The sequence below is a fragment of the Eschrichtius robustus genome, chromosome 11 (assembly GCF_028021215.1).
Source record: "Eschrichtius robustus isolate mEscRob2 chromosome 11, mEscRob2.pri, whole genome shotgun sequence".
NCBI lineage: Eukaryota > Metazoa > Chordata > Mammalia > Artiodactyla > Eschrichtiidae > Eschrichtius > Eschrichtius robustus.
This window is the reverse complement of record NC_090834.1, coordinates 102,120,040-102,143,164: the sequence shown is the minus strand read 5'-3', so window position 1 is coordinate 102,143,164 and position 23,125 is coordinate 102,120,040. Positions and strand designations below refer to the sequence as shown.

Genomic DNA, 23,125 nt, shown 5'->3' with positions numbered 1-23,125 from the left:
TCCCATCAGAGATCATTCACCCTGCCTTAACCACACAAAATAACGCAAGTCAGGGGGAGCTGGTTAGATCAGGATTTCTTTTTATTCCTTGTTGGTTTAAAATGGCTAATCAGAGTAAAAAATAAAAGGGCTTCTGTTTAGAGGCTGGGGTCTCCCCTATTTAAAGGTTAGAACCCAGGTATCCCCTCTACCCAGCACCATACTGAGGTGGGCTGAGGGGTCATCCCCAGGGGACAACTGGAGGGGCCGAGGCCTGCCACTCCTTCTCTCTATCCCGTTTTTGGCATGTGATGAGAAATATTGCTTTTTGGATTCTTCTCTCCCGGCCTTGAATTTAAAAGTAATGTCAACCGTGTGAGTTGGGGGAAGGCTTTGAGGGGCCAGTTGAAGAAGCCCACAATAATCCCTCTCCCCCAAGAAGGGGGGATTATCCAATATTGTTTCTGGAGCTCAGCCAAGCTCTTTTCCTGATCTCCCCACCACCACCACCAAAGTCATGGGGCTTTGACCCCTTCCCTGGGGAAACTAAGTGCCAGTGAGCCTAGAAAACTAACTCTCCTCTCCAGGTCCTTCCCTCCTCCGACCAAAACCCCACCCAGACGCGCCTCTCCCTGGGTTTCTTTCCTGGTCACTTAGCACCAACAACAGGGGGTGCTATTTCCTTAGATGGTAAGTGGGACAAAGAGAGGGAACCACGGGGAAAAGGAAGACTTCAATCGATGTCTCCCGTCTTTTCCTGCTGGTCTGAGGAACAGGAAGAGTAAAATCCCCCTCCTTATACGTATCCCTCCCTCATTTTCCCATCCCAGGATAGATATATAATTTCTTTGATATTTATTTTATATATATATATATATATATATATATATATATATATATATATGTATATATATGTACACACACACCTGGTAACGCAGAAGAGGAAAAAAATAGAATCCGTAACAATAATAAAAAAAATTATTTCTGGTTTAAAAATGATCTGGTTCCCTCCAGGGCGAGCAATTGCACAAATGTCCACTGAGTCTGGTCCAGGGGTTAAGGAAGGGAAAGGTCTTAAAAGGTGAAGGGGGTTGCTACCCCAGTCTCAGGGCCCCAACTCTCCAACTCCCCAACCCCACTGCATTTTATAAAATGTCCTCATCCTCTTGGAATCGGTTGTTTAAAAAATGTCCATGCAGGGGAGGGGAGCCCCTTGAGGAAAGGAAGGTGGCCACCTGGGGCCCTTTGGTGTAGGCGCAGAGGTGTGGGGGAGGGGAGCTGCCCAAGGCTCACACCGAAATCTCATAGGTGGTGCCACCCACCCCTGACACCTTCTTGACTCCTCCCCTTGTGGGGCTACTGAGAGGTGGCTGGCCTGGGCCAGGGGAGGCTGAGCCTATATTCTTGGGCTGCCCGTTGGTTTTGCTGTAGGCGGTCTTGAGCTGTACTTCATCTCTGGGAAGAAAAGAAGAGACAGGTGTCAGAAGTGGGACACACAACACCGAAAAGGGAGGTAGTTTAAAAAGTTAAGAGAAAAAAATGTGCTTTCTACACATATACTTTCTTATACAAAGATTCCCTTTTATTTTACTGCCCTGCTTACAAGCATCCTGATTCCCTCTCTCCTCTACTTATTCCTTTCACTCTCAGGCAAATAAATTACATTTTAGGAAGACAGAACTAAGAAAAAAGTATTAATCCTCAGTCTCTTAACAGGAATAGCCCATGAAGGCAGCTGGAGTAAAAGTGAAAATGAAGGGCTATCTTACAAGCAGGATAACCCTGGGTCCACTTGCACTAAAATGTACAAGTGAAGCCCTGATACCTTCTGCAGGGCAGTACGCTACTTTTAAGTCCATTGGGGGCCAGGATGGACTAATACTTACTTGGGTGTCAGTAATGGCTGCAAGGCCACTTCCTCTGTCTCAGAGACACCAGATGGGGCTTTTTGGCTGCTGTAAGACATAGATCGGCCCACGTAGGGGGCAGTTGGGCCTGGTTCAGGGGACCCTAGTCCCCGGCCCCTTAGCCCATCTGGCTTGCCAAAACGGGGGGCAGCTGGGCGTCCCAGTGGAGTCTTGCCCAAGGGTGATCTCTTCGAATCATCTGAGGAGGAACTAGTACGAGGGGCATGGCCTGAGCCTGGTGTTGACTGGATGCCTGAGTCCCCCAAGCCTGGTTCTTCCTCGCGGCTTGGGAGTGGGGGTGACTGGCGTAGCAGCTTCTCTCGTTCCTGGAGGGAGGCCACAATGTGGCGCGACAGATTGTCGTACCGGACTGGTGAGGGCTCTCGGTGCGTTGGGCCGGTTGGCACCAAACGTGGGTGCCTCTCGGCTTCCCGTTGCTGGGCCAGCCGGGCTGACAGGAAGGGAGAGGTGTAGCCTAAAGGTGGGTCTGGCTCAGGCCCTGCCTGCACGGACTCAAAATCAGGGCTGTCTGAAGGAGTGAGCAGACTGTCGTAAGATAGGCTTCCATTACGTGTCTGGTTGGCCAAGCTCTTATAGGAGGTGGAGGTTGTGCCCTCTGAACGGATGGACTGCAGCTGGCCCAGCTCAAAGCCTGTGCCCTGGGCTGACTTGAGGCTGGAGGAGCGAGAGCCACTGGACAGTGGATCAAAGTGAAAGCTTTTGCCAAAGGTGGGAGAACGGAAGCTCTCTGGCTCCAGGCTCGGCTCTGAACGGTAGCTGGGATGATGGCTGCTCTCCGCAATTGAGGTTTGCTCCTTCAGGCTGTCCCCACGACTCAACTGAGGGAGAAAAGCAAAGCAGGTTCTTAGTGCTCCTCCTCTTGTCCCCTCTTGGGACACTAGGCCCCAGAGCCCAAGGAGGCAGTCAAAAACAGTATTTGTTATGTGCCAGCAATATGCTTAGAATTTTCACATGCATTATCCTGTTTAACCCCTAAAGTAAATCTGTAAGTAGGAACAAATAGTATCTCATATTAAGATGCAGGAAATGGGGCTTAGAGAGGTTAAGGATTAACCTCTCTGTGATGGCACAACTGGGTTTTGAACTCAGATCTGACGCTGTAATCAATGCTTTTATCTATTATGTTACCGTGACCTCTCTTGGATGAAGGACAAACTGTCAACGCTATTACTAAGCCAACAATTAGTAAAATGCCTTTGGTTTTCTTCTCTTCCCTCTGCTTCTTCCTTCCCTTCTCCCAATCTTCTTTTTCCCAGAACATGTTGGCATACATGACAACCCTACTTCTTAGAGAGCACTCAGTACCTTGGCGCTGGAAGAATGAGGCATGGCGGCTGATGTACTGCTGCTACTGTAGCCCGGCCGGTACTTGTACATGGTAGGGGTGGGGGGGCTGTCCTTGCCCAAGAGGCTGCTCTCTGCAGGAAAAAAGGCCCAGGGGGCACCACTTTACAAGCTGTTCTCTTAACCTGGCTAGAGTTCGTTAAAGTACAGGGGGAGAACAAGGTAGGAAAAGATATACCAAGCAAAGGAACATAATGATTTTGCTGAAATCAAGACTACAGACTCATACCAACCCAGAACACAGAGTGAGTGACTGTACCAAACAGATCCCAGAATGTTCTCTGGTCTGTCCGGATGCTGACAGTACACACAGACACACAGAGATGTCCAACTCACTGCCAATAGCTAACTGTCATCCCCTTTCTCCCGGCTGTCCAAAGAAGTGGTTCAAGTACCACTTGCTGGGTTTTCTCAGTCACAACATAAGCATCATCTCCCAGCCCTTGCCTGTGTCATCTCCACAGCTAACAAATAACATTCTCACTCCTGCTTCTGCCCTTACCCTCATTAGTAGCCAGGCTGAGGTGTGTCCGTAGCCCCGCGTAACGGCTCAGGTCCGGCTTAGGAGGGGGTGGAGGTTCAGCATCTGCAGACTGGCTTTCTGTTATCTCCAAGCTTCCTTTAGACTGGATAAATGAGGGAAAATCAGATTTGGAGAACTGAGCGTTAGGGCAACTCAAAGTATGAAACTGGTGTAAGAGGGGCACTGGGGAGTCATCACATACTTCTGAACTGGAATCGGAAGACAGGACACAGATCAGTTTGGGGACGGTTTTGGAGAAAGAAAAGCTTTCAACAAGGGTTTCATTCTGTCACTTACTTATTTCCACCAACTACTTGTTGAGCTCCTACCATCTATAAGCTGCTATGTTAAGTCCTATGAAGACATGCAAATGAATGGACTAAATTTCTACTGTCAATGAACTTACAATCTAATGGGAAAAAGAAGATATGTGTTTAAGTAACTTTAACACAAATCAGAAAGTGATAAATACTATAAGAGAGATGTAAACAAAGCAAGTTTCCATCTCTTTGCCATGGGTGAGATTCCCCAAGTTACCTAGCTTTACTTCCCTAAATTCCTCACCTTAGTTCTCCTCAGCTCTCCCTGGATGCCATTGTCCATGATCTTCACAGTTATCTGCCCATCTGACACTTCTGGCCGAAGGAAGGGTGGTCTGATTACAACTGTCTTCTCTTTCTTTGGTCTCCCCAAATACCTGAGTGTCAAGAGTGAGAGGGCTTTCATTCATTCATTCATTCGTTCGTTCCAAAATATCTAATGGTTGCCTACCTTGTGCAGAGCAGTTTTACAAATACAAGAAACAGTCCTACCAGGCCAGGGAAAAGATCAGCATTGAACTGATTTCTTTGATTCTATGAAGAACAAGAACAACAGCAAGACCAGGCCTATGGGCAGATACACCTAGCTCAAGGTACTCTGGAGTAAATCTCATCCTCAGTTCTCCAAAGAGAGTAACATAATATCTAAAGAATACAACTGAACTCACAGGGTCCATTAAAGTGCCTCTCCCTTGTAGGCGCTTCCCATTCTAAGAGAACCCTCCCTAAAAGGCAGCCAGAATAAACCCAAAGAAGACAAAAGTTTTAACCAAGGGTGAACACTAGAGCAAAGGGGTAGGTGTACCTGGGTGCTGGGGAACTGCAGAGTACACGGCTGACATTGTTACAGCAGCCATTAGTGAAGGGGTTCACACCTCCCCGGAATTTACCCGTAACCTAGAGGGAGGGAAAAAGGACCAGGTCAGTCAAAAAATGGGACCTTGACCTCCAAAAGCCAAAACACAAATCAATGACAAATTATTGTGCACCCACTATCTGGGAGATATAAAAATGAGTAAAATACAGTCCTACCATAAGGAAGCTTATACTTGTGACGACTAAGAATGGGAACTCCAGAGTCAGGGTCATCAGTTCAAATTCTGGGTCCACTTCATGGTAGCTATCTGACCCTAAACATCAGTTTCCTTATGTAAAATGGGGATAAATAGCTCTCTAAATATTGAAAACTAAGATAACATACGTAAGAATAAGCAAGTAAGGTTAGCTATTGTTACGGGCACAAAAATAATTGTTTTCCTTTAAGCAGGACTGTAAGCTTCTTGAGGGCTGGCCCAGGTCTTTCACTGTTTCTATTAGCTCAGAGCCTAAATCGACCAGTATACAGCAGACATTCTATAAATGTTTGTTAACTAAGAAGTGGCCCGTCCTCATGCTTACGTGAGGAACTTGGACACCTCATCATAAAAAGCATACACTAACTAGAGGGCCAAGAGACACACGCCCTGCTCTCCAGGGATCTCCCGTCACTTCTCCCCATACCTGTTCATTGGTTGTGCGTCCCCTAGCCACCAGCACCACGTGAAATCCCGTGAGGCCAGCTACTGGGATGAAGAATAAGCCAGCCACACACATCACTGCCATTCTGAAGCCAGACAATCAAGGAGAGCAGAGCAACGTGGTCTCGCCTTCCCCAGCCCATGCTGTAGCCGCCTTCCCTCTGACCCTCACTGCCACCGGACTCAACTTTCTCCATTCTTCCCCCTCCCAGTCCCGCAACCCACAGGCCTTGAAGGATACGTGACAGCCGTGCGGACCCCTGAGAGTTCCTCCATGTGGTAGAGGACATAAAGGAGGCCAAAGCCAAACACGCCCATAATGTGGGCTGTCAGGGAAAGGAGGAAGAGGAAGAAATAACGGTAGTTCCGGCGACCAATACAGTTGTTCACCCAGGGGCAGTGATGATCAAATTCCTAGGAGCAAAATGAGACAGACTGAGCGGCATCCTTGGACCATGGCACTAGATCATTTCTGTCAAGCAGAACAAACAGCAGAACTTACGTGTTTCTTTTAATAATCTGTCATCATGTTCACCATTTAGTTACAAAATTTAAAAACAGTTCATGCAGTTTATCTTGCTCTATCAATCTATAAGGAAGACGTTCCAGAGGCTGATCGAAGGCCAAGGCCACCTCTCAAAGTTTATCCTATGTGACCAAGGAACTCTGAGAGGTACAAATGTCAGAGGCTTTGCAGAAACATTAAGATTCATGAAAAAAGAGGCTTGGAAGAAAAATCTGGCAGGCAACTGCTTACAGTTAAGTAAAAATGCACTGAAAAAAGGGTTAAAAATAAAAGACAAGGAATGCAGAAGAAAGCAATATAATTGTAAAATTTGAATGCAACAGCATGATGAAGTGGAAGGAGTGGAGAACACTAAGCAGGTCAAATAACCGAAAAGATGAGCCAAGGGATGGAAGGCTGGAGCTATGACTAATGGTGCTGGGAAAGCCTATGCCTACCCACCTGGGCTCCCTCCTGTAACAGAGTATTTATGCTCTACCTCTCATGTGTACCTCGTTGCTAACACTTTGTGCCAGAGCTAGAACACAGCCCAGGTAGTCAGGGCTATATTTTCATCCATGGCCAAGAATCCACTGGATTCAATTCTTATTCTGTGGGTAGGAAGAAGGTAACTTAGGTTCAGCTTACCCCACCCAGAGTTCTTACCTCCACACAGTTGTCACAGACGCTGCAGTGGGAACATCGAGGAGGACGGTAGAAGCGGCAGGTGGCACACCATTTCATGCGCACCTGGATGCCCTTGATCTCCACTGTTTTGTAAAGGGGAGCTCTGAAGTCATCTTCCTTGTCTTCATCCTCTTCAGCTGTAGAGAGTAAAAGTTAATGAAAAAATGACTATGCTAGAACTGTACTAGGCACTAGGGATGCAGTGATATTTAAAATATGGCCTCTGCCTTCGAGGAATTCACAGTCTAATGGTGAGAAAGACTAGGAACTAGTAACTCTAATACGGTGAGATCAGCTCTATATACAACACTATGGAAACGCAGATGAGGAAGCAATTTATTCTACACTGGGAAATGAGGTTTAAGAATATGACTCAGAGGTGGCTCTGATATGGATATGCTGATATTCTTGGTTTACATATTATATTTCAAAAGAAACAGACACTTTATATATCAAAGTACATCTATAATGAGTTTGCATAATAGTTCAGTATCTACAAGTACACGACTGAACTACAACAATCCGAAAGAGGAAGTAACGAACTAACATCAACCTTTTTTCCACACACAGACACCCTTGCCCAAAAGATCTTCCCCTAGTTCCCTATATACATTACAGTACTGTTTCTTGGCTGCAGACATTCTCTTTACCTGAATGCCCTTTCAATTTTCAGCTATCAGAAACTCACCACCCCACTTCAAAGCTTAAAGGACATAATTTGCCTTCTCATCTATATAGTGTGCAATTTTCATTTTTTATTATTAATCTAAAAAAAATACCCATGAGAAGGAAAAATTAAGTAAGTCATGGTATAGGAATTAAAAGTTTTCAAATGTACTGACTTAGGGAAATGCTAACAATGTAAGTGAAAAAGTACAAGGTAAAGAACTGTACAAACAAAAAGATCCCATTTTGAAAACAGAAATAAAAACAGACACACATATGTGCTACCGATTTATGGTATATATAAATAATATTGTATGTATAAATCTTCACAATATTGATTGGAAGGAAATATACCACAATATAACAGTAGTCATCTCTGGGCTGGGAAATTATAGGTGATATTTACCTTTTTTATACTTTCTATATAATGAATATTCACTACTTATTAAAATCTTTTTTTAAAAAAGTTTTTTAAAGGAAAAAAATTCAAATGCTACTTATATTGAAATATCTGATTCTTCCACACTATCATGTATCAGAAGTGAGCTCTTTCTCTTCTTAAAGTACTACAGTTCTTTGATTACTCTTTAAAGTTACCACAGTGTATTTATGTAAATGTCTTCTCTATCTTCCCTTCAAGACCGAGCTATTTGACCATCATAATAATCATTCCAAATGACCATATCATAATCAATAAATATTTGATAAATGAACATTAAACGCTCATTAAAATAGCATCTTCCTTGGCTTTAGGGACTCAAAGCGCCTTTTGTTAATCTAAGCTTTGAAACAAAAGTCACCACGCACAGTGACACAGGCTTTGTGAGCACAATGAATTTCAGAAAAACCTCATCTCACTGAAGTTACTATCCCAATCCCACCTGCCTCACTCTTACAAGGTAACTTCACATTTGACAGAAAAATGAGATGTCATCAGTAACAACCATCATCAATTCTCTATCTCTTATCCCAGTAACGCTGGTTGGTCCTCACTCTCACCTCCTATTCCAGAAACAGCCTACATCTGTAAGCATAACCCTTCCAGCACGCAGAGGAAAGCATCTCCTTCCAGATGGTCACTCTTCAATTACTCTTTCATCACCTTCTGCTTGTCTCTTTTCTGGTTCCACCTCCTCATGCTATCAACATGCTAAAGTCTTCTGTATCATTAAACAAACAAACAAAACTCCTCCCTCTGCCCTAAGATATTCCATCTTCTTCCTTCTCTGCTCAACTTCCTGAAAGAATAATCTTAATACTCATTGACCCTGCTTCCTCATTTCCTATTCACTGCCTTCCAAACCGTTATAGTTTTGGTAATTTAACTGTCTCTCTCCCACATACATACATAAACACACTATTAAAACCATTCTTGTTGGGAATTCCCTGGCAGTCCGCTGGTTAGGACTCAGTGCTTTCACTGCTGGGGCCTGGGTTCAATCCCTGGTCGGGGACTAAGATCCTGCAAGCCATGTGGCCAAAAAAACAACAATGAAAACAAAAACAAAAAACAACTAGTCTTGTGTGTGTGTTTTTTTGTTTTGTTTTGATTTTTTTGGCCGCACCACGCAGCACGTGGGATCTTATTAGTTCTCAACCAGGGATGAACCCATGCCCCCTGCAGTGGAAGCGCAGTCTTAACCACTGGAACACCAGGGATGTCGCAAACTATTCTTGTTAAGATCACTAATTTCTTAGTCACTAAAACAATGGGCAACTTTGAGTTTCCATACTATTGGACCTAATTTCTGATATTGCCAACAATCAGCTACTTCATGAACTTTCCTTGGTTCCCACTTTGTCCGGTTTATCCTCCTACTAACTTTTCTTGCTCAATCCCTCTTCAGTGGCTCCTCCTTCTCCTCATTATTAAAATGTCAATACTGGTCAGGCTGACTTTCGTTCTTTCCTAATCTCATTCTACTTTCTCTAGAAAATCTTAACGCCTGTTGCTTCAAATACTACATGGCTGAGGACTCTGCCGTGAGTCTGACTACTCAACTGCCCACGGGTAACTACCTGAATGATCCATTAAGTATCTCAAATTCAACGTGTCTAAGATGCTCTGTCTTCCCTCCAAACCCACTCAACAGTCCTATAACTTGGGTCTTGGTTTATAAAGAACCAGCATACAACCTATCTTTCAGGTGAGGAACCTTGGAACTACCCTAGACAACTCCTTCACCCTCTCACTCTCCCCTAGTAAGCAATTAGTAATGAAAAATTCTGCTGGGTCTACTAATGAAAAATCTGTAAATCCAGCTTTGAATTCAAGTTCTCATCTGGTCTGCATTATTGCAATAGCCTCCCAAAAGGTATCTGTACATTCTTATAAGAATTATTATTGTAAAAGGAAATGTGATCCTGTGATTCCCCCAATTAAAGACGTCTTGCTGTCCGAAGGAAGAATTATAATCTACCTAATTTAGCACATAAAGTCTTTTACACTTGGCTCTGGTTTATCTCTTGCCCCTTCTGGCCCCACCATGCATTCTAACTTCCACCCACTGAACTCTGCATTTCACAGCTACAATTCTGTATATGCTGCTTCCTCTTCCTAGAATGCCTTTCCCTTCCATCCTCTACTCGATAAAGTCCTTCCTACCTATCTTCAGCAGCATTTCCCCAATTTTTCTGGGCAGATATAAGTGCCCCTTTTTCTAAGGTCTCAGAGAACCTTTTTCATGCTTCCATTACAGTTTGTTATCACACTGTCACTCTCTAATTCATCTTAGATAGTATCAAAACTAGCAACAATGCCCAACCCATGTGCTCGAAATAAATTTCTGCTGAATGAGTAACTGAAAATCAAAGAGTTGGGCCAAAGTGGATCAGATGCCTAGAAGTTATGACATATATTCCTAAGATCCTGACTTGCTTTTCATCATTAGACTATAAAAGTATCCCCAAACCCAAGACTCCTAAGGCCCCAGACCAAATGTATGAATGTCCAAAAATCATTCTTTTTCAAAGGCAGTAAGATATTTCCAAGAGAGAGGAGGGAGATCTTACCTCGAGGGAAAATCCCTGGGTCCATGAAGGTGGCCATGCTGAAGTTGGCCAGCACAAAGAGAAAAACAATCGCATTGTAGACGGGCACTGCAGGTGACACGTAGAGGCTTAGTCCTGGACAGCTGCACAGATAATAAAGAAAATGAGGGGCTGCCTCTAACACTTTGGACACCAACCATATAAAAAAATCTATAAAGATTCAGGGACTTCCCTGGTGGTGCAGTGGTTAAGACTCCATGCTCCCAATGCAGGGGGCCCGGGTTCAATCCCTGGTCAGGAAACTAGATCCCACATGCATGCCACAACTGAGAGTTCGCATGCCACAACTAGGGAGCCAGCGAGCTGCAACTAAAGACCCAGTGCAACCAAATAAATAAATATTAAAAAAAAAAAAAAGATTCAGTCCCCATACCTATATATAAATCTTGTGTGGTTCACCTTTGAAGTCTCAAATTATCTTTATCCTTCCCAACAAGTGGGTCTAGTTTCCCACAGAAATACTCATTTTAGGACTTCCCTGGTGGTCCAGTGGTTAAAAATCCGCCTGCCAATGCAGGGGACACACAGGTTCGATCCCTCGTTCAGGAAGATCCCATATGCCGTGGAGCAACTAAGCCCATGCGCCACAACTACTGAAGCCCGCGTGCCTAGAGCCTGTGCTCCGCAACTAGAGAAGCCACCGCAATGAGAAGCCCGTGCACCACAATGAAGAGTAGACCCCGCTCGCCGCAACTAGAGGAAGCCCGCATGCAGCTACAAAGACCCAGCGCAGCCCAAAATAAATAAATAAATACTCATTTTTGATCAAGGTACAAGACTCATAACCCTTTGCACTAAAGTCTGTGTTCCTCAAATTCATTCTTACCTCGTGGATCTTTCCACATGTTTTGGACTCTGTCCTTACCTCCTTTTAACCAGGCACAAGAGCTAGGGACTAAGTATGTAACTGACACCAGCTGCATTCCCTTCTCTGAAACAGCCTGAGGCTTCTGGACCCCAGCCATGCCCCACTGACCTGCACATTCACCCAAAGCATGGGACACCACCTGCCTCTCTGGCTTCTCTTCCCTCCTCCCAGCTGGCTCTGAACTACTCTCAACTGCCTAAAGTCTCTCCAGATACATTATACATCAGATATTCCGGAGAATTTTATTCAACTAGAGGCTAGTTCTCCAGGTAAAGAAAAGGAAACCACCCACAGGTAAGGAAGGAAACCAAGACACAGGACTAGACCCCAAGATGAATAAATGAAGCAGAAGAGTGGAGGAGGAAAAAAAAGGGAAGATATCAGACCAAAGCAGCCCCAAATCCTGCAGGAAGAAGAAACTGGCCACACATATCCAATATTCCACAGGGTTCAAATCAAGAGATACGCTTTAGGTAACTTTTCCTTGACAAAATAGTGACCTAGTCCAGGATTAAGCTCAGTTTCTGTCAGGATATATGTCTCAGGAATGCTGCAAGAGCTCTCCCTTTCTCTGAAGATGGTTCCTGGGAGCTGGAAGTGTCAAAAGAACATCTGATGTGCTGCTTGCTTGGTCAGTGGTATCAAACACCCTCTCTCCTGTCTCAGCTCAGGAAGAACGTCCCATAACAAGACAGTGGCTAAATACCCTAATCTGCTTTGTGGCTGAGAACTTAATCTCCAGAATTAGGCCAGCATCTGTCCTTGTTCCCTTTATCTAGACCAGCGGAAGGAAAGGAAGAGTTCCCTGAAGGAAAGGAAGAAGGGGCCAGGAGAACAAGACAGCAAATGACTCCGGAGAATTAATCCACAGCAGTCCTGGATTCTGTTGAGAGGTGATCTGTCTCCATCAAAATAAAAAGCACAGGGCTTCCCTGGTGGCGCAGTGCTTAAGAATCCACCTGCCAATTCAGGAGACACGCACGGGTTCGAGCCCTGGTCCGGGAAGATCCCACATGCCGCGGAGCAACTAAGCCCGTGCGCCACAACTACTGAGCCTGTTCTCTAGAGCCCACGCGCCCAGAGCCTGTGCTCCGTAGCGGGAGAGGCCACCACAATGAGAAGCCCGCGCACTGCAGCGAAGAGTAGCCCCCGCTCGCCGCAACTAGAAAAAGCCCACACGCAGCCACGAAGACACAGTGCAGCCAAAAATAAATAAATTTTAAAAAATAAAAAGCACAGCCCTGAATAGTGATTCAGGACAATTCAAAAGAACTGAGCTCCTCAATGAAAAATAAACTAATGATAAAAGGTAAAACTGATTGTCACAAAGCATCTCACAAGTCTTTACCAGCACCATCTATTTATTCAAATTCCATTTAGCCGTTCATTAAAAAAAAAAAATTTAAGTAAATATTTATGATGTGCCAGGCTTTTTAGATAGTAATTATCAATTAACTCTGCTTCTCTTTATGGGTCAGTACATAATTGGGAGACAAAATAATGAAGCTAGAGCACAGGGAGTGATTTCAAGGAAAAAACAGACCTTCAGTCACAGCTCTAGTTTTATTCTACCAAAGTCTCCTATGGAAGCCTCTTCCTCTGGGGGTTCTTTCATTCAAAAAAGATGTCCCCGTACCTTGGCAGGGTTTGGGGTGGAATACAAGCAAGAAGGCAAGAGCCTTTACACAGCCCCACCCAAAGCCTCCTTGCGAGGGAGGGAGAGAAACTGAAACCCAGTCATCCAGGTCAGAGCGCCTCCCTAGTACTTAGCTGTCACTTCAATTTCCACCCAGGGACGAGGAGAAAGGGTGACTCACTTGACTCCTACAGCCTGGGAAGATAATTAGAAGGGAAAAAGAAATGAAATCCTTAGAACACTGAGGTGTCCGTGATTTAAATGTCTCATTCCTAGAATTGGCTACGTGGCCTCTTGAGCTTCTGAAAAAATAAGGGTGCCTCCATCTCTGAGGGAAACTAAGGTGAATGAGAATGAGACATCAGCCCCCTTGCAGGCCCAGATGTCAATCTTTCTGACCCCATTCTTTCTCCAGTTTCTGCATTTCCAAACAAAGCAAATCACTCCATTTCTTGGACAACCTGCCAATGACCTGCCCCTGGATAATGAACTTTACCCCTACAACCTTCTTGATATCAACCCATCCCCGCTGAAGTGTGTAACTCTAGAATCAAGTTCCAGTATCTGTTGCCAAAATAAAGCCTACCCTCACAGTGGCAGTATCTGGAAATAATGCAAATAACTCAACTTCACAGGCAACAGGCGCTCCTAGATTCAAGTCAAAGACCATTGCTTCCAACCTGAGCACTCTGAGGGAACATCCCACCAAGGAGAGGCCTGTGAGATCAAAGCCTGCTCCCGCCGTATCCCACATTCTGCTTGGCTTCAGGAGAGGCTTGCCGTTGCTACAGTACTTTGCCAGATTCCTAAGTGACCACCCCAAGTGGCCCATCTGAATCTGTGGCCTTTGATGGACGGAGACGCGGGCGGAGCTGAGGAGCTGCTGGGGCTCGTCCTTAGCCTATGGGAATAATCACAGAGCTCCAAAGCAGAGGGCGTGGCTGTAGCCCAGAAGGCTGGCTGACTCACCGACGAGACTCCCAAACCTACACCATCCCAGGGAGAACAGGTTCTTCTGCCTGTCCCTTTAGCACTCCTGTTTTCAAGGCCAAATAAAATTGGGAGAGTGGGTTTCAATACCCACACTCCTGCACATCTGTTTCCTAGCCCTCTCTAACTCTGCCCATTATAAAAAATGGATAAGTTCCTGGTAAGAAAAATAAAGTAGGAGTCAAGAAGCTTTGGATTTTAACCCTGTCTTGATCAATGCTTTGCTATTGTAGCCTTAGGTAATTCACAGGAAACTCTCCAAGCTTGTTAGGTCAGCTACTTAATACAGGTACGAGAATGGAGGAGACAATGTCTGAAATGAGCCTAGAATTCTTTTTAAACCAGCTGGTTTAATACTGAGCATTCATGGGATAGAAGAAACAAAAAAAACCACATTATTAACTATCTCCATCATCATCAATTATCATTCCAGCTCCACCTTCATCGCTAACTCCACTTCCTCTCCTCTGAACTACTAGATTCAAGAATATTTAACAACAGAGGCACTTCGCTCCTAAAGAACAGGTCTATGCATTCCTCCCATGCCTAGCACATACTTTGACTATGTGTATGAACATGTGTGACTAGTGTTCTTTGGTGATGAGGCAAGGCTAGAATGAATATCCCACTTCTTGCCCCTGGGGATCCTCAAGATTCCACAGGAAAACAATCTCTCCCCTTCTAGTGGATAAATTTCTCGTAAAAGACTTGATTTGTCCTGTTCTTACCAGACTTTCAAGCAGCTGAGTACAAGATATAGGACTTGGGCACTTATTCCTGGGTGAGAATACAACGTGGGAAAGAAAAGAACAAAACACTGCTCAATTAATGCCCCAAATCATGAGGCTGCTCCCACTCAAATCAGGTGCTAGCACCTCTGCAGTCATGAAAAAAAAGGGCCAGAAGGGAGAGCCACTGAGGTTGCCCAACTCTGTGGATGAAATGCTTGAGAGGGGATAGAGGCAGAAACTGTAAAGGAGAAAGCTCTTTCATGGATGGGACACTGGAAAGACCATCATGGATTTCTGGACAACCCTGACTTATCCTTCCCACAGAGGATCACTTGCAGCGGAGACTTCACCCCCATGTCCTCCCCATCAATTTTATTTTAAGATTTTTTTTTTCGATGTGGACCATTTTTAAAGTCTTTATTGAATTTGTTACAATATTGCTTCTGTTTTATGTTTTAGTTTTTTGGTCGCGAGGCATGTGGGATCTTAGCTCCCCAAACAGGGATCGAACCCGCACCCCCTGCCTTGGAAGGCAAAGTCTTAACCACTGGACCGCCAGGGAAGTCCCCACCTCATCAGTTTTAGAAACAGATATATGGGAAGCTAGCTGACTTAACTCACAGCTCAAGGAGACTTTAGGGGATACAATTCTGCGATTTATTTCAAATGGTATTGCCAGGAGCCCTAAGAAGGTCTCAGGGGTCCCCAGGAAGGCAAAGAGGAGATACCCAGTGTCTGGGCCTCTATGCACCAGCCTCACTTGAACCAGAGCAGCCCTACTCTGACATTTTAAATACTGGGGTTCCCCAGAAGATCTCATTTGGAAAAAAAAAAAAGGTCATATTGCTTAAATCAACTGCTCTAGGTCAACTTCCTCATTACACACAGAAGAAAGAGGTCCACAAAGGTTAACAGACTTTACCAAAATCAGCTTGCCCCAAACTGCTTATTCCTCTCACCTGGCACTGCCCCCCCTGCCAATCACAAAAGGAGACTAAACTAAGCCAGATGAGGGTCCAGGCCCGTTATCTTAAATGCAGTGTCTATTACCTAATGGGGACCAGGAGAGTTACTTTAGCAGACACTCTCTCCTTCCCAAATAGTGAAAAGAGAGAAGAATTAACACAGGTTCCCCAATAACTCCTGCCTAGTTTTAGTACTGGACAAATCCTATAAATGAGAGGGACGGGGTCAGAGGGGGAGACCTCAGCTGTTCTATTCGAGTTTCTCTGGGGCAGAGGAGGATCACCATTTTTTTGATGGCGAAACCCAACTGATAATTTCTGCTCGTAGCCTTCCCTACTTGACAAAGAAACACGGAGGGTAAATTGTTTCTAATTAGTGGAAGCCCACATGCCTCCACTAATTATGTCTGCCAACTGAAAGGGCTCCTCCTCCTACTCCCAGCCCTATAGGTCCCAAAGTAATTCTCACCTGGGGTTTATACTGATGTAAGAACAGACAGTTGTAGCCTAGTGAAGAGAACAGGAGGATGACAAAGTAGCTACAGATTTAAGGCCCCAAATAGGAGCTGGTTCAAAAAGAGCCTTCCTCTTGTCTCTATTTGAAACCAGTCATTCTTTTTTAGGTGGTGTATGGTTTTAAACAGAGAACTGAACATCAAAAGGGACAGAACAGCTCTGGAGAACTGTGGTACCTCAGCCCAGGTGTATACTTGCAGAGGAACTGATATGGTCAGATGGCGAGGAAGAGATGAGAATTTCAGAGGTACCAAGAGCTAGGTAAGATAAACAGGGTATTTATGTCTCCCCAGAGTGGACAGGGGAAAGCCCAGGGAGGAAAAGACAGCCCAGAAACGTGTCCTGAGGAAACTGCCAGGGAGAACTCTAGCTAAGACTTAAGGCTCTTCTACCTTTGGGTTAGAGGCAGTAATTCCAAGTAAGAGTCAATACTGTCCTCCAAAATTCTTTGTCCTAGGGCTGAGAGACCATGGAATAAGGAGGGCCCCATACTCTTCTAGCATCAGGCAATGGGGAAGTAGGTTAAATAGCTTCAACTATCAGTTGAGAAAATGTCTATGTCAGGACAACTCTTTGTGGCAAAACTGGTATAACCAGCCAAACACTTCAGTGGTTCCAGATTAGCAAATTAAGAACAAGGTTTCTGCTTGTCCAAACTCAAGAACAGATGGGTTGAAAGAAAAACCACTTAGCCAGTTCCCCAAATTTCCTAACTTCCCGAAGGCTTTGCCTCTTAAAGGAAAACAGACCCTCCCCAATTAAGCAGGTCTAAGGGTGTCAAATTGGTGTTGTACTTATCCCTCCTGACACAGCACCACAACAGCTACAAAGATACTAAGATCCCATGTAAATGTCCCTTGGTTAAAATGCTGATTCCACTTAGTGGTCATAAGAGCAGAAACCAAAACAAGTCTGACACTGAAGACTCACTCCTCCTTAAGGGTAGGAGTGGAATCCTTGAGGGTTTCAACAGGTATGCTCAGGCTGAAGAGCTGGGGGCCAAAGGATCTATGACTTCTACTCTTTAGAGGAAGAGGTGGGAAGCAGGATGATGCCCATACCTTAGATAATAGATTCATTCTTGCCTTGTTTAAAAACTAAATAGGAAAACATCATATTTACTTTACTTTTGCGTTATTACTCTTTTGGCCAAACGACCCATAGTTTTTAGAATTCCTTCTGGCATCAGAAGCTCTGTTTGGGTGGAGGTGGCGGGTGCCCCTTCCCTCCTATCTCAGAGTTAATTTCTGCCTGTACCACAGCAACTCCTGCTCATTCATCCTTCAGTGACTCCAAACTGCTTCTATTCCCTACCACGTCAATTCATTCTCTTCCTCTTGCCGGCAACCTCACACTGGCTCTAAACAGCACCCACCATTAGGTCTGAGCCTGAATCACAGCAAAGTGAACTCCCCAGAAAATCTAGCCTGCTCTGATTGTTCCAAGAGCTACAACTGGAACACTAACTCAATGACTCAACAGTTTAAGGCTCAGAAGCCTGGTACTTGTTAATTTATAAACAGGTAACGGCAAAGACGCTTGCCAGATAGTCGACAGCTGAAATACCAGGGAAAAGGAAAAAGATGTAAATCACTCACGTCTCCTCCAGTAACAAGCAGATGAACAAAGGCTGAATATCCTAAGTGGGAAATCTTTCGACACCAACTGTTTTTCCTAATAGGACCAGGGAATGGGAGAAATGACTGTCATTCCCTTCAGCAGGAACTAACGTAAAGGAAGCCTTCTAGAACTCTCTTCCTAAATAAAACTTGCCCTTTCCCAGTGGCCTTCACTTCTCCAGCCTTCGGCTCTTAAGAATACAGAGAAAACCATCTGAGTAACACTACGAGCCAAAACCATCTCATTGGTATACCTTGGAAATCAATTCTGAAATTCTCTAGTACTCCCAGTTCCCACAGTCTCAAATCTAAGCTTCAGATATCCTGGGGAAAAGCCACTACTTTTTGAAAAACCTTTCATCTAGTCCACTTCTCTCACAGAACTGACTGCTTAGGCTGCTTCAAGACTCTCTGGTGATTCCCTCCCATTTCCTTCCTAGTGCAGAATCATCTAACGATGAAACTGGGTAGGGAAATATGAAGACATCTGTGATTTCAAAGGAAGGGAGGCAGGGGAAAGTAGAGGAGTCAGCAGAGTAAAATTCCTAACAAGGTCGAGAGGGTAGGCCTGTTCTTACGCTTCTTGCCACATCTCTGGGATCTGGATTTACCTCTATCAGACCTCAAACTCTCCCAGTCCCTTGCCTTTGCAAGTAAGTAGCCAAACTCAAGAGGAAAAATACCCCCTCGCCTCCCATGGAGCTCCCCCACCCCCGCCCATAGCACCACTGGGAGAAAACTCACGTAAAGGCAAAGAAGAGGGTCGTAGCTCCCACTAAGAAGATGGCGGCTGCCGAGACTGGAACATACTTGCTGGGTTTGAATCTCTTTCCAGACTCCGCGGGCATGTTGGAGCTCTGATGGAAGATCTGCCCTGCCGCATAGCCCAGGCCCACACAGCGGCAGAACAGACAAGAAAATGGGATGAGGGAGACAACGGCCAAAAGAGTACAGAAGGAAACCAGGGAAGCAGAAAATTTAGAATTATCACCCTTCCCCCTCCCAAATAAAACCAAAGGTCAAAAGATCTCAAATGAAGGAAAGCACATGGGAGGGGGAAAGGTGATTCCAAATGATGAATAACCACCTCCCCAGAACAAGGCAGAAGGAGAGATTAAGAACCACAACTTGTACAGTTTAAAAACTGGAGACAAACAGTAGGCTGCACACATGAAAATGGCTGCAGGTAGAGAACATGGGCAGTCAGACAGATCAAGGAACAGCTCATAGAGGGAGGAGAGTCTTCAAAAGGAAAGAAGGGGAGGATATCAGGGTAGGACGGAACACTCCAAGCAAGGAAAAATTCTTCGGAGGAGATACTACAGAACCTCCACGACTACCACACTTCCACAAAATGTGAGCGGCACCTAAAGGAGGTGTTTCTATTCCAATCCAAGAAGGAAACTGGTGCCCCTTCCAGCTTTAAGGAGAAGCCGTTTTTACTGCAGTCTTTGTCCCTTTCAGGCAGTTTTCTCAATGCCACCACTCCCACACCTTGACTTCAGGGCTTGTAGTCTGGCAATGGTGGTTTAATTTTATTTACTTTCTCTTGATGGTTAAAGCTGGGCAGCAGCTGTTACAAGGTTGAGTTGTAAATCCTTTTCTTTGAAGCGGGAGGGAAAACAGAGAGAGAGAGAGAGAGAGAGAGCACACGCAAGCTTGCCTGTCTTCAGTCTCTTGTTATTCCCAAACCCTTTAAGGGCTCCTTTTCCTATGGAGTTCATGCAAAACTAAAGGGAAACATAAAATCCCTGAAGCCATGTTCTTCCCAATAAGCAAAATAAGATGAAGAAATCAATTCCACTCGATGATACTTTTAAAAGCCACTGCGGATGAAAGCAAAGTTCCAAAGAGGTCCCTGTTTCCAGGTCAGTCAATGTCTCTGATCTTTCTTCTTCAATCTTGGGCTTTCTGGATGCAGAGTTCAGCTGTGTTACAGTGCCTCACCTGGAGAAAAACAAATATCTTTATCAGAGAAATTTTTTCATGGCATTTCTTAAGACCAGCAAGGCTAAAACCCCACAAGCTACTCTGTTAAAAAGTGCCTTTTGAAAGAAAGATGGTTTTCTACTTCACTATGTGTATGTGGGAAAGGACTGTGAATTGGGAGGACAATGGGTTCAGAATTCTTCACTCTTCTAAGTCCTCTTCATATTGAAAAGAGAAAAACATGGCTTCAGCTGGCCTAAGGTCATCAAAGAACTAGCTCTTGACACAGATGGGGCCCATCTCACCTGACACATATAGGCAGTAACAAATACCAAGAATATCAAAATCTAAAAACAAACAAAGGCACAGCAGTGAAGGGCAGTCCTAGAAAAGAGACTTGTCTTTGAACAAAGAGAATATTTATTGCTACAATGAAAAAAGAAAAAAGTAGGACAAAATTAGGACAGTCTCATTTCCTTTCTGTGTATGTCTCTCTCACTCTTACCCTTCTATACTTTTTAGTTATAACCTTAAAGAGGCAAAAGCTGAATTTTTGGTCTTCTGAAATAACTGATGAAAGGACCTGGATGAGAAATGTCCCTGCACTGAAAGGTGAGATGCCCCCTATGAGAAACTGAGTGAACAAGGGGAGGGCTGGTCTTTTTCTTCCCAATTCAACAGTTCTCTATTTCTACATTGGCCTATTAGGAAGTCAACTGAGCCCCACCTTCCCTGATATGATTAAAAATAACAATTATTTCTGTTGATGGTAGTAGCAAAATAACATTAGCACTTTGGATTTTATAGGATGCTTTTCATCCAGTGATCGCAAAGCATTTAACTCATTATCTGGTGACACAGTTCCTTATCCTACTCGGTAAAATTGAAGGCTAGAGAACGCCTGAGGCCATTCCACTGAATGACTTGAGCAGTCAGGTTCAGAACCCAAGAGTTCACAGGCCCCTTTGCCGACACAAACCCTTTCTACCTCTTTCTCATCCACTACACTACCTGCTCAGTGATGACAGCTTGGAATCTGCAGACCAAAAATTTTACTTAAGGTTTTTTTCCACCTAAGAGGAGTAATAGCTTCCTTAATTCCAAAGGCTGAAGTTAAAATACCAGAAGTTTTGAATAGTGAAATATGAATGTACCCTGGAATTTAGCACTTCCTCTCTTTTCTGTGGCATGAAAGGCTAAGGTGCCTTCCTTCAAGATTCATTCATTCTCTCTCTCTCAAAAAAAAAAAAAAAAAAAAAGGGTTTTAGAGAGCCAAACAGCATTATTAGAATAGATTGATTCCTACAGGAATCAAAGCCCAACTTTCTGAATTTAGGCTTAAGTAACTTTGTTAACAATGCGAAGCAAATTCTTGCTTTACAGACAACACTATTAAAGTAAACTTGCCCCTCAAAACCCCAAAGATTAGAGAAGATGGAAAATTGCACTGCTTATATTTTATCTAGGGTAGAATATCATTTAAACACCATATATGATTTCAGATTATATTTTCTGACAGGAGAAAAGTCACATGGGCTAATACTGCTAAAGTAATTCAGAGTCATAAAAGGCCACGGCATCTAGGGAGTACAATACTGGGAAACAAAAGATATCAGTGTCTCAGATGTTTAGGGGATATGCATTAGAAGTGACAAGACAAAACCTAAGAATGTATTGGGTATAATAAAGATGCACCAAGGCTTAGCAGAAGGATGTACTGTGGGTAGTAGGGATGAGACTGCAGGGTGAGTGGGGTTCATCAGAGCCAGCAGTCGGGATCCATACCAGTAGGAGAAAGGTGTACAAGAATGTGTATGACACATTTCAGGCTTAATCTATGGAATAGGACTATGTATATATAAAACAAACTACAGAATATGTGGTTTCAAGCTTTAACAAAGGTTCAATACAAGTACCTCCTTAAAGGGATAAATGGACATGGCAGCATGACTGAAAGCAAAAGTATTGTTTGTTGAAATAAAGTGGTATAATAGTATAATACAGTAAATCTGAACACAGTTATCAACGTTTCATGGAATAATCCACATGTCAAGATACTGGCTGAAGAGTCAAACAGAAGCTTAATATGGGTATTATCATCTTATACCAAGGTACCGAAGTACATGGCAATATAAATCTTGTAAGTATTTAAAGAACGGGTGATAATGAATACTCTGAAGAGATTTAATATAGTACAAAGGGATACTGGGATAAAAGGATAAAGATGCGAATATAAGGTCAACCTAGACAAGATGGCATTAACCAGTAAATGAAAAATCCAAGGCAGAAAAATGGTCTAGAGTATAACGTATAAGTGATCCTACACCTTTCATAACGTTGTCACTTTCTTACTTCTCATTTCAATGTTTTCATGCGGCCAAGTGGGTAAAAACACTTTCTGCCCTGTCCCATAACAGATTCCTATAGGTAAAAAAATGGCAAATATATTCGAGTTCCCACTTGTAAAAAGTACGAAGTACTAAAAGCGTGGAGTTCCCGGCTGGTGGGGGTAGGGGAGGAAGAGGACGGATGCGAAAGAACAGGTAACAGCATGAGGCTTGAGCCAAAATAAGTATCAGAAGAATGGGGCGAGGGGACCTGAAACGCAGGGAGGGAACAGCACCCAGTCCCCAGCCCGGAGCCGGGGCACTGAGAAACACCGTATGGGGCAGGGCTGGCCGAGACAGAGAAGACGGAATCCGCGGCAGCAGGGCCCACTGGGGCTGCGGGAGCAGGCTGCGGGAGGCGGCAGAGCCTCGGGGTGCAGGGCCGGGGGCGGAAGGGGCGGCGGCTGGGCGCCGGGAGCGGAGGGACCGGGGTCCCGAGCTAGGATCCGGCGGCCCGACACTAACCCGTTCTGAGCCCCGGCAGCCGTGGATCCCCGGCCTCTACTCGTCGTCCGTTTCCGGGGCCCAAGGGTCCCTCCGCAGTTGGATGACCCGGCCCGGGGGAGGAATGGGGCCTCAAGCCACCTCCCCCTCCTTGGTCCCCCTTCCCTAGAGGTCACTCTCCCCTCCCACCTTCCTGGCCCGGCACTTCCGGTTCCGCAAGGACCCGTGTCCCCGGCACTCACCCCCGGCGCGGTTCCCGTTACCGCTGCCGTCGTAGTCGCCGCCACCTCTCAGCAGCGCCGTCCGGCCTCTGAGAGGCAGCGCGCGGCCCCCGCACGCTCCACGCCCGCCCCGCTCCGCGCGCTCCCGCCCGGCGTCGCTCGTCTTCGAGCCGGCGCGCGGCCGCTGCCCTCAGTGCCGGGTCTCGAGCCCTCCCAGCGTTCTCATTGGCTCCCTGTCCCGGGCGCGCGCGACATCTCGCGCGGGGCACGTTTCTCTCATTCATGCGGCTCGCGCCGCC

At 45.1% G+C, this 23,125-nt stretch overlaps 1 protein-coding gene across 2 annotated transcripts; it reads right to left on the bottom strand.

Moving 5' to 3' along the window:
* Positions 1-60: 60 nt before the first annotated feature.
* ZDHHC5 (zinc finger DHHC-type palmitoyltransferase 5) lies at positions 61-23,125 on the bottom strand. Of its 2 annotated transcripts, none has more exons than XM_068556703.1 (12): positions 22,848-23,125; positions 18,590-19,792; positions 10,482-10,603; positions 6,783-6,940; positions 5,853-6,025; positions 5,595-5,697; positions 4,900-4,991; positions 4,339-4,471; positions 3,754-3,877; positions 3,213-3,325; positions 1,866-2,725; positions 61-1,434 (listed from the first exon to the last, which is right to left on the bottom strand). In XM_068556703.1, exons 2-12 carry the CDS (start codon positions 18,691-18,693, stop codon positions 1,269-1,271), a joined length of 2,148 nt encoding a protein of 715 aa, XP_068412804.1. In that variant the 5' UTR covers positions 18,694-19,792; positions 22,848-23,125; the 3' UTR covers positions 61-1,268. The 2 variants fall into 2 exon arrangements, with proteins under 2 accessions (XP_068412804.1, XP_068412805.1); XM_068556704.1 differs by lacking the exon at positions 22,848-23,125 and adding an exon at positions 22,627-22,759.